The sequence below is a fragment of the Perissodus microlepis genome, chromosome 7 (genome assembly GCF_051167445.1).
Source record: "Perissodus microlepis isolate ML-2025 ecotype Zambia chromosome 7, ASM5116744v1, whole genome shotgun sequence".
NCBI lineage: Eukaryota > Metazoa > Chordata > Actinopteri > Cichliformes > Cichlidae > Perissodus > Perissodus microlepis.
The window spans coordinates 23,396,237-23,408,301 of NC_140467.1; the positions used below are offsets into that span (position 1 = coordinate 23,396,237).

Below are 12,065 nucleotides of genomic sequence, written 5' to 3' on the forward strand. Positions count from 1 at the left end.
TGTTCCCCAAGGTCCTGTTGTATCGCTCGACAATACCATTCCCCATTGGATGGTAAGGAGTGGTGTGTGATTTCTGGATGCCAGCCATGTCCAGGAGCTCCTTAATGAGTTGACTCTCAAAGTTGGCTCCTTGATCAGAGTGTATACGTCTGGGAAAGCCGTACACACAGAAAAAGTCATTCCACAGGCGGCGAGCAACCTGCTTGGCAGACTGATTCTTACAAGGGAATGCATGCGCCAATTTGGAAAAATGGTCTGTGACAACCAAAACATCAACGCACTTCTTGTCAGTCTGTTCAGCAGTCCAGAAGTCAATGCAGACTAACTCCATCGGTTCAGTAGTACAAATGCTCTCCAGTGTGGCACGGTCATTCGGCTCCGGGGTTTTCCCAACCACACAACGAAAACAGCTTTTCACATGATTGATGATGTCACGCTCCATCCCTGTCCAAAAGAATCTCTGCCTTGCAAGAGACAGGGTGCGGACTTGGCCCTGATGACCCGCCGTATCATGGATGCCTCGGAGAACTTCAGTCTTCAGAGTGTCTGGGACAACAAACTGGTAAATCGTCACGTTCATGTTTCTGTCTTTCTTCACCTTATACAACATACCATCTTTAATCAAGAGTCTGGACCAATGTCTGAGTAATTTCATTACACCACGGGACTCGCCAGCACGTTCATGCCTGGTGGGCCTCTTGTGACGCCGGACATAAAAGAAAACTCTGCCCAAAACCTCATCTTGTTCCTGCAGGTTAGCGAGTTCACTTCTCGGCGTACAGGCCGGACGGGCAATAGTTGGGACCTGAGGGATATCAGATCCCACACCTCTCACATGGCTGATACCACCAGTGTCATGTGCAGCCAACACAGCAGAAACATCCTGTGACGAGAGAGAACCTTGAGGGTTAGCTAGGATAGTGGTAGCTCCCTCCTCAGACTGATCCACAATCAACTGGCAGTTTGCAGCACACCGAAACATATCTTGCACAGTCCCATCCACCAGACCGTGCATTTGGTTCAATAGGGCAGCATAAGGTTCAGTGACTAGCCTGTGGCCTATGCACGACTGGACAAATGGCTCTCTACTCAATGCATCCGCGACAACATTTTTGGTGCCAGGGACATACTTCAGTTCAAAACTGTATGCTGCAAGCTTTGAAACCCATCGTTGCTCACATGCATCTAACCTAGGCTTGGTTAAGATGTATGTCAGTGGGTTATTGTCCGTCCACACTGTGAAGTGGCTCCCTTTCAGCCAATGGCTAAACTTGTCACTGACTGCCCACTTCAGAGCAAGAAACTCCAAACGATGCGCTGGATAGTTTAGCTGAGAGTGTGACAGGGTCTTACTGGCGAATGCCACTGGTCTGGCGATGCTACCATCAGGGGGCAACTGTGAGAGGACGGCTCCAAGGCCGTCAAAGGAAGCATCAACTGCAAGGAGAAAGGGCGCAGTAAAATCTGGATGGGCTAATGTGACACTATGCACAAGGTCATGTTTTAGGGCCTTGAATGCTTCCCTGCACTCATCAGTCCAGTCAGCTGGAGACAGCTTCACGTGGCCCCTTTTAAATTTAGGCTTACGGCCTCTGCCTCTCTTGCGTAGCGCAGCTGGTTCAGCCACAAGATCAAACAGTGGCTTAGCTTTTGCAGAGCACCGCTCGATAAAATGATGGTAGTAGAGAACCATCCCCAGGAAGGATCTGATTTTCCTTGCACATGGTGTCACCCCGTCAGACTCCATCAGGTCTGCTTCCTGCACATTATCTATAGCCTGCACTTTACTTGGGTCTGTTTTCACACCCTCACCACATATGATGTGTCCCAGGAACTTCACAGACCGCTGAAGAAAGTGGCATTTCTTAGGTGCGAGCTTCAGGTTGTTGGCAGAAAGTCGTGAGAAAACCATCTGCAGACGTTCGAGAGCCACCTGTTCAGATGGGGCATAGACCATAAGGTCATCCAGATAACACAACAAACTTGTGAAGTTCTCATCACCAAAAATGGACATCATCATTCGCATAAAAGTAGCAGGACTATTTGTCAGGCCTTGAGGCATCCTGTTATATTCATGAAGGCCAAATGGGGAGGAGAATGCCGTGTATTTTTTGTCGTCGTCGTGGAGTCTGACATTGTAAAACCCCGATGTGAGATCCATTGTAGAAAAAAAAACATTCCCACCAAGTGCTGCGAGGGCGTCTGACTGATGAGGCAATGGATGTGCATCTTTAACTGTTCTTGCATTTAACCATCTAAAGTCATTGCATATGCGCAGGTCACCATTTGGCTTAACAACTAAGACAAGGGGGGATGAGAATTCACTCTGGGACTTACGGATTATCCCTGACTCCTCCATCTCATCTAGGGCGGTGCGAAGCTTCTCGTAATGGCATGGTGGGACCCGTCTGTATGGCAGTCTGAAGGGCTTGTCATCCACCAGGTGGATTCTGTGGACAAAGTCAGCAGCCTCACCGCAGTCCATTTTGTGCCTTGAGAAGATGGACTCATACTGCTCAATGAGTCGCAGCAGCCTATCTCTCCATTCTGGGGAAACTTCACAGGACAAGAGATCCAGGTCCTGCAGGCCCAAATCACACAAGCGCTGAGACATTTCCGCTTCTGATCTCGGTGCGGGCGACGAGTTCTGTGTGTATTGTGTACTGGATTGAATTTGAACAGGTTCAGGTAAGTCCTGCACAGAAAGACAGGGGGACACATCAGCAACCCTAGCATTTCTCCTGAGAGTGAGGGGCTTGTCGGAGGGATTCACCACTTTAACAGGGACCCAACCATCCCCAAACAAGGAAGTGACAACTCGCCCCACTAGGATCTGTGCAGGTTTGGATCGAGACTGAGTGGGTTCAATAATGACAGCACTTCCCACCGCTGAGGCATCAGGAGCAGGGAGCTTAGCCCACACTAAATGTTCAGACAAGGGCTGCAAGGTGACACGTCTCTTAAGCTTTGCAGTGCCAAAACTTGGAGGCATTGCTCTGCCATCACAGTCATTAGAATAGGACAGCAAAGTTGCCAAATGAGGAAAAGCATCATCCTGGGTACCAACAGTCATTTTTAACTGTGAAATAAGCCACTTTATCGCATTGCTGCCCAGAATCATGTCATCAGCCTGGCCTGGAACCACCAGAACAGGAATCACCACCTTAAAGCCATATATTGATACTGTAAGATCATACATAGCAGAAGGCGTAACGAGATGACCCCCACAACCAACAATGACAACGTCTTCAGCTGAACGTCTCTCAATATCAGGTATCGATTGTGAAAGTTTCTCATCAACTGTCTCACTTATGGTGCACGCCATAGATCCACTGTCCACTAATGCTTTAAGAACTTGTCCACTACTAGTAGTCACTGCAGAGTAGAATAAGCTATCAGTGTTTGAGAGCCTATGCAAGCCCTGTGCAATCAGTGTTTTATTTGGCGGGACAATGCCACTGTAAGTGGAATACAAAGTGTCATAATCATTAATATCAGTCATGTCCAAGATGGGAGGCTTACTTGCTGGATCTGCGCTGTCCTCCCCTCCACGCAGATCGTTCAGTTTCCCTGATGACCACTGGAAGGAGTACACTTGCCCTCCGGGCAGTTACGTCTCGAATGACCAGGTAGGTGACACAGGAAGCACAATCTGTTTTCCCGACAGTGTGTGAGTGTGGAGTGGGAGCTATCTCTGCAGATGGAACATGGTGTGTCATCTAAGCCCGGTATTCTCGGCAGTCGGGCACTCTGTCGCTTGGCATTAGCTCGAGCATAGCCTGGGCCTTGAAGCAGCACCTTCTCTAACATGCTGATCAACCTCTCAATAGCAGAGCCATCCCGACTCACAGCTGGCCTCTGCTCATGGTCAGCCAAGCAAGGAGTAGCATTTGTGCTAACCTCTGCCTTATTCACATAGACACAGTTACCCTTCTGTGGAAGAGACTGGAACCCCCTACCCAGGTGATACTCATCCAGTACCTCCTGAACTTCACGAGCTGACCATTTATCACATGTTTTGGTTCTAAAAATAAGAGCCAAGTCTCTGCAGGGGCAGTGTCTGATGAACATGCGTGCAACCTCCACACCAGAGTTCTCAAAAGATTTCCCCCGCTCCTTAAGACAGTTGCCAACAACATCAGCAGCCTTGTTCAGCCTCAGCCAATACTCATATGGATCCTCTCGGTCCTTCGGCAGGGTGGAATAAAAGTCAGCCAGGGGCACAGACGAGCACTGGGTGGAACTAAAATGTTTGTGCAGAAGTCTGTAGATAGCTTGTGGATTATGCTGGACATCAATTCCACCATTCCTCACACCAATTTTCACAACATCTTTTGCCCTGCCTCTCAGATGCATCAAAATCTCCTCAGCTTGGTTTTCTGGGAGAATGCCACTCTTCTTTATGTAATTCTGCATGGCTTCCTGCCACTCATCAACAGACAATGAGTCTGAACTCTCCCCCCGAAACACAGGTGGGTCTTTAACCTGTCGTGGAGCCACCAGCTGGACTTGAGAGAGATCTAGTGAGCGGCTGGAGGGGAGATCTGTTGTTTCATGCGCCACCTCAGGACATGTATATGTAGCAGATGCAGGGCTCGAAGTGTGTGGCGTGGTCAGGTGTGACAGAATGCTATCAGCCAGGCGTTGCCCAATTTGCTGCACAATGTCGCTCATTTGGTCGACTAGACTCACATCAGGTATCGGGGGGTCTGAGGCAGATGACTTAGTGCACTGTACTGACTGCGACTCAGCCACAAGCTCACAAGAACTATCTGCTGCTCTATGCCCCACCCGACAGTCACCCAGTGAAAAAGGAACAGTTGTGAACCCTCTACCCCTACCCAAAACAAGGGGGGTCACATTTGGGGTGTCATCAGAGTCACTTAGATCCATATCTAGCAGGATATTAATAGAGCTAAGGTGGGCTTAATACAATATGGCAATATACAAAGCCAATATAAAAGTATGTCCAACAGTCCCCAAAGTTCGATTCCGTTACCCAACAGGCTAAACAATAAGGAAGCTGATGCTCCACGACGATGCTGCGACGAGAAGACACCAGCCCGATTCAGCAGCGTCACGAACGAGTCACGGCACCAATGTGACCTCTGTGTAGTGTCTTCTCTGGTCTGCATTCACAACAAAAAGGCAATGGTTAGAATGCTCTCTTTTTAATGTCGTGGGCAATCGGCACAAAATCTCGCAGGAATCCTCCATTATTCTGAGCATTACATTTCCACTTGCAGTGTGATCGTATAGTGGTAAATTTATACAACCAAAATAGAAAAACTTCAACACCATTAACATTGCATGTTAAATTTCCCAAATGAAAGGAATATAGAAATATATTTTAAAGCTGTACATGAAACAATGTAAATTCTCTAAACAGTGTGGCACAGTCACATACCTGCATTCACAACAAAAAGGCAATGGTTAGAATGCTCTCTTTTTAATGTCGTGGGCAATCGGCACAAAATCTAAACGGGAAAGCAACAACAGAGTTAGCTAACTATGCTCCCATTTTGTTTCCTCTCCTCCCAATAAAGAAATCTCACATAAACGTGCACTCAGTTCAACATAAAGTCTGGAGAACTGACCCGCAACAAATGATGTATAAACAACAAAAATAATCGGGTCAGATTGTATTACTTTAACAACCTGCGATATGATTTTTCTTCCCCACGACATTTGCGCATTCCTTACCTCGCAGGAATCCTCCATTATTCTGAGGATTACCCAAAATCCCTTGCCCTTTGTGAATGTTGCAGGGTGACTTTTTCAACAGTAGGTGGCGCCAATGTCCCATTTAGCGGGATTTAACTTCAACTCTATTTAACTATGTTACATACACATAAATCATGTTAATGATAAACCTTTGGAGTTAATTTAAGACTCTTTTGTGGATATTGTGTTTTGCATAGGCTTAGTGAAACGGGTACTCGGCTGTTTTGTTTACTAAATAATGTTCCAGACACGTAGCTCTTAGAGAAAATATCAAAATGTATAATGGTGTTTGTTGGGCTGTTTGTTTGTTTTTTCAACTGAAACAATCAGTTGGGGAAATGTAGCATTCCATTTATTTTAACACATGTTGTGTTGCAAAATGCTATAAATAATTGTCCAGCCATTTAGATTTTCTGAAATTAGCTAATAACATTTATATTGAGTCCATTCCCATTGGTATACTAGGTTAAGACAGATTATAATTGCCATTGGTTACACATGTGAAGTTCCTGTTTTGGAAATTTCGAGTATACATAGAGTATGTGTGTCAACTCTGCTTTGCACAATAGATCTTTTAAAGTGAGCCAAAATCCAATGAAGAATTGCCTCAGGAAAGATGACACATTCTGGATCGTTTTCCTTCATGTCAATAAAAAGTCAATCTTCCAGCGTTGCTATTGTTCATATAATGTTTCCCAAGTTTCCCCTGTTATGAATAAATATAGCAATAATGAAAAACAGAGGTGACAAAGGAAAAGAACCCCACCTCCACCTACTTATCAGGTGTCCTGATCTGACTTGAGCACTGATTGCTTAAAAAATGGGGGTTGGGTAGTGGTGGGAGGTGTGTGTTGGGTGCTAACGCAATGTATTGTTGTACATTTGTTTTGTTTTTTTTAAAAAGAGAGAGAGAACTGTTTAATTCAAGTCCTGTTTCTATCTTCTCTTAGAAAGTAGTACTCTTGTTACTAGATCATTTTGAATGGTGTCAGGCTACATTTTTGTTTGATAATCGTCTCCGGGTGGCTTCTTCTTCTGTTACATGTTGCAGTCAGTTTCAGCTTATATAAGCAGTACCAGAGTTGGGACTATGATGATGATGTTGTCGTTATACAGATGTGAACAAATTGGTTGGTACCATCTCTGAAATGACTTATAACTGCCATCTCGTGTTGTTTATTCCATATTTAACACATATCTGACTTTATTTTTGATTTCTGATTCAGTTAAATATTTGATACAATTAAAGAAATGCAAACACGCCATAATAATAATAATAATAATGGATTGCATTTATATAGCGCTTTTCAAGGCACCCAAAGCGCTTTACAATTCCACTATTCATTCACTCTCACATTCACACACTGGTGGAGGCAGCTACAGTTGTAGCCACAGCTGCCCTGGGGCAGACTGACAGAAGCGAGGCTGCCATATCGCACCATCGGCCCCTCTGGCCAACTCCAGTAGGCAGTAGGGTAAAGTGTCTTGCCCAGTGTAGTGTCTCCATACTGCATATTTTCAGCTGTTCCCATGGATGTTCAATAGAAGATTAAGATCCTGGCTCATGGAGGGCCATTTAAGTAGTCCAGTGTTTATTTTCCAGCCATTCTTGAGTGCTTTTAGCTTTCTGTTGTGGGTCCTTATCCTGTTTTAGGACCCACAACCTGGGGCTAAGCTTTCTGACGCTCCATGTTCACAGTAGGTACACTAGGTGTCCTTTGTTAAAGCTGATAAAAAAAAAAAATCACCACTTTTACCTCAGTCCAAAGGAATTTGGGGTTTGTCAACATGCAGTTTCACTTTTTTGTATTTTTCCGTCAGTAGAGGAGCCCGCTTGGTTCTTCTTCCATGGAACCCGTTATTGTTTAACATGCAGAGGATGGGGTGATCAGATAGTGACATAATTTTGAATGGCTTTCTTTACTCTTCTTCTACCATCCACACTATCACTTCTGATGAACCCGGGTTGTAATTCTCCTTCCATACACATCCTGGAAGGTTGGCTTATATTTTGTAAGAAAATTGGCAACCGTGGTCACAGGAACACAAAACCTCTGGAGATAGTCTTAACCTTTAATATCTATAATCTTCTGTCGGAGATCCACAGACAGCTGTCTCCTTTGCTTTCTCTGGTTAATGTTCAGTATGTTGCATACAGTGATACCTGATTAAGCAACAGCCAAAGTAAGCTGAATGGCTGATGAAAAGCTCAAAGACACCTGTGTTGATAATTAAGATTAAATACTTTGTTACTTTATTAGATTATTATTGTAGAGTCTTCGCCTTACAGTATAAAACACATTGAGGTGACTATTATTGCGATTTGGTACTATAAAGATAAAGTTGAATTGAATTAAACTTAGTCTTTATAAAATATTCATACTTATATTTTTACTCTGTCACAGGCATGTAAGTATATGACAGACATCGGTATTAACTGAAGCCCCTTTAGGATAACTGCAGTAATGTTTCCCTCTTTTAGGTGTTGTTCTCCCGATTTGCCTCTCCCCATGTCAACATCCACCTGGACTCAAGACCTGTCACCGCCAGTGTAGCACTGCTCGATGCTGACCTTTCAGATGGAGCCATTCTGATGGCCACAGGAAACAAGGTAAACCACTAATTATGGAATGCGCCTGTGCCTTTTTTGTTTGTTTGTGCCTGTAGGTTTTTTGTTTGTTTGTTTTTATATTAAGTTCTTTTGTTCTGAATTCTGCCCACCTAGATCACTAAGGTCCCTTTAATTGGCCCCGGCTGTGGTCAGCTGACCACATGCATTTCGTGTTTGTTGTCGTCAAGAGTGACAGAATGTGGCTGGTGTGATGGACGCTGTACAAGAGCAAGCGAGTGCACCTCCTCCATCTGGACCCAGGACTACTGCACACCTGAGATTACCAAGGTAACCACAGTACACAAAGGTTGTGCATGTTTTGTGTGTTCATCATTAGCCACAGGCATGATTTGGTCATCCAAAATGAGCAATATTAAAGCTCATTGATATTTCAGTTTTTAGGTTTCTTCTATATGTTCTTCAGTGGTTCTGAAATAAAAAGAAAACTTAAGTAACTTCTCCTGACTGTGTTTCCTTAACCATGTATCATATAATCACACCATGCTGTGTTCATACCTTACACAGACTGTCTCTTACTCTTCTCCTGCCAAATACTGTTCATGTAACCTGTCTGTTGAGCCTTTCATCTGCACGTGTTTGCACTGTATTTGTATAGTACTTACGAAGGTTAAGGTGCTTCCTGAGAGGCAGACGTTTTACAGCTGCACTGAACTACTAAACTCTGCTCTGGCATTGTCAGACTCAACTAAGCTCAGCTGGCTCAGCTGGATTCCATTCTCTCTGACTTTAATGCTACACTCCATGCTGCTACTCTGCCTTCATTTAAACGTACACACACACAAAAATGGCAGCTGACCTCCATTGCCCTAAATGTACCTCTAAAAGCACCTTTTGTGCTTGAAGGTCTTTTACAAGACTCGGCCTCAATCCAGAAAAGCTGAGTGGATGTTTCTTGCACAGCAGTCGTTGCCTGGTTGTTACCTTCTGAGGGTTGTTACTTACTCTTCTGCATCATGTGCTCAAAGTGTGTGTGTGTGTTTTTGTTTTGTTTTTTTCTAAGAAGGAAACCAGTTAGTTGAAAAAGCTTGGTATTGAGCAGTTTTTAGAAATGGACAAAATTAAGTTCAGAATTCAACTGCACACTTCTTTACTTTCTACATCTCATCTCAGAACATATTTATAGTATTGCACATGTCTGTTAAGTTCAGGGTCCACATCTCAATTTTATGGGAAGAAAAATGTCAAAGGGATTGTTTAAAATATGTTCTTTATGAATGCATTAGGTTAGTCCAGCCTCTGGACCAATACGAGGCTCTACTGTAGTGACGATTTGTGGCAAGAACTTTGGCTTCGACAAGACAGAGAACTTCAAGGCTTCCATGGTAACCGTGGAGGTGGCAGGGGCTTCCTGTAAACTGTCCAGGCAAGAAAACTCCAACAGGTATGCTTGTGTTTTGGTAAAGAGTGTTTTTTGGGGATGGGAGTGTTAATAAATGTTGTGCATGTGTTTTGTGCAAGTTGCACTGGCCTGCTGTGACGTATTCAAACAGCGCTGGTTCTGCACAGTATCTGAAAAGCCACCTTTTAGAGGAAAAGGGAGCGCCAGAGTGTATGTTAAGTGGTGAGTGTTTATGAAACAAAGGGACCACTACACTGGTGTCCTATAGGGGGAGAGCACATTTATTAGGGGTTATTGTGTTGAAGGAAGAATGTTAAGGAGCCCCAAACACCCCCACCCCTAACTCTTTTGCAGCCTGCAACATTCAACACATGACTCCCTTAACTGAAAAATTGCTGGGAAAAATCGCTGAATGCAGACTTTCCGCTTTCCCAAATCCACTGGGGCCATGTCCCATTCAGAAGAACCCTTTTGCTACAAACAACCTCATTACAAATTGGGGGGAAAATAAAAACACTGCCCACACAATCCCATGAAAATTGTGTCTTTGTGCATTCCTGCAAGGCAGTGGATGATCATTGAATTAAGCTAAATGCCGGCTGGCCTGGCAGGGTATAATGCCTGATCTATGTGTTGTTTGGGGGGGGTTGGCTATAGGTGGACTGAGATGCACTGTTCCCCGGTGTTTAATGGGAACCTCACCCCATCAGGAGACGTTGTGAAGGTCACCAGTGGCCAAAATGTGACCAAGTTCAAGGGTTTCAATTTTGTGGTAAGACTACTTTTTTCCTTCTTTTTGGTATCACTGTTTTGAAAATCTCAGTACTTTACAACTGATTCTTGACATGTAAAAATGGAACATGGTGATATCACATGTTACCAAGTGTACTTGATGATGGTAAAGCTGCTGTTTAAAACTGTTTAGGATTGATTTGTAACTCTTCGGTTCTTACGATTCTTACGAGTCAGTTTCAAAAACTATATATTTTTTACCCACAGAGTGGGTAACAAACTTTATACATACCTGTTATTAAAATGCATCTTGGGCTACAGCCTTGTGCAAAACAAATGGGTAGTGATAACTGTGCGCTTATGAACTGGTGCATCACTGCTTAATTTCCCTGGGGTGAGAAATGTCAGATAAGTAAGCTGTCCTAAAATATCAACTGAACTTCTTGTACACTGCTAGAAAGTTAACTTGCTCTCAAGTTTTCCAAACCACCTCAGAATGCCATCACTGATGATCACATGAACAAGTACTTGATATATTGAAAATAATAATTTATATAATTGTAATATTACTCATATTCACGATAAATAAATTCATATGTAAGGTAGAGACCCAACAGTAATACAAAGAAACCCCCAACAATCAGACGACTATGAGCGAGTACTTGGCAACAGTGGGAAGGAAACCTCTCTTTTAACAGGAAGAAATCTCCAGCAGGCTCAGGGAGGGCATCTATTTGCTGCAACTGCTTGGGGTTTAGGGGCAGGAGACAGGACAAAAAACACACTGTGGACACAGAGAAATGAATAACGCATATGCATGGTGAGTGAAAAGATCTGAGAAAAAGTAGTGCTCAGTGCAACATGGGAAGCCCCCAGTAGCCTAGGCCTATTGCTGCGTAATTAAGTGAGGATTCAAGGCCACCTGAGCCAGGCCTAAATTATAGGCTTTATCAAAAATTTTAAAAGTAGCAATGTCAAAATCCTGAGCCCAAACTCAGAGCTCCTCTTTCAACATGATATATGATAAATATGGAGAAAACCCAGCTCTTGTAAATATTTAGTTTACCCTCCATCATTGATAACACCATTTAGTTGATGCTGCAGCACCATGGAAGAAGATCTGATAGCTAGATAAATCTGAAAATCTGATATCGTGAGCACTAAAATCTCCATGTGTTCTTCATAAATCCTGGGTACGTTCATACCTTTACTTTGTAGTCCAGTAGTGATCATACCACATGTTAATGTTAATGTTAATGTCAATGCCAGATTAAAAAAAAGTTGGTGGTTGTCTCCTTCTCTACCTGTAGGACCCTGTGGTCAGTGACATCTTCCCAACATTTGGGCCAAAGTCAGGAAACACCATGCTGACCATTACAGGAGCAAACCTGGATACGGGAAGCAAGCGAGAGGTGACAATAGGGAATGCAATCTGCAACATTCAGAGGTACGATCACTCTTTTTTTCTTAATACTGCCTTTGTTTTCTGTTTGGCTTACACAGATATATTGTCTGTATGGATAATTTCAAGTTAGCTTTTTTAGTTGTGGGCTTTTGGGGAGTTTTTTTTTTCATGTCATCAGAAAAGAATATACAAGTGTTTATTGTGCCTTAGCATTACTTTCATTTTAGGGAGAC

General features: G+C 43.6%; 1 protein-coding gene across 2 annotated transcripts in view; it reads left to right on the forward strand.

The window, feature by feature from the left end:
* met (MET proto-oncogene, receptor tyrosine kinase) overlaps positions 1–12,065 on the forward strand; it is a 75,385-nt gene that overhangs the window by 31,856 nt on the left and 31,464 nt on the right. For both annotated transcript variants that reach the window (XM_084934259.1, XM_084934260.1), the window contains 5 exons: positions 8,207–8,335; positions 8,450–8,623; positions 9,580–9,737; positions 10,353–10,467; positions 11,738–11,874. In XM_084934259.1, the coding sequence (XP_084790385.1) occupies positions 8,207–8,335; positions 8,450–8,623; positions 9,580–9,737; positions 10,353–10,467; positions 11,738–11,874 (713 nt within the window). The remainder of the gene's footprint in view (positions 1–8,206; positions 8,336–8,449; positions 8,624–9,579; positions 9,738–10,352; positions 10,468–11,737; positions 11,875–12,065) is intronic.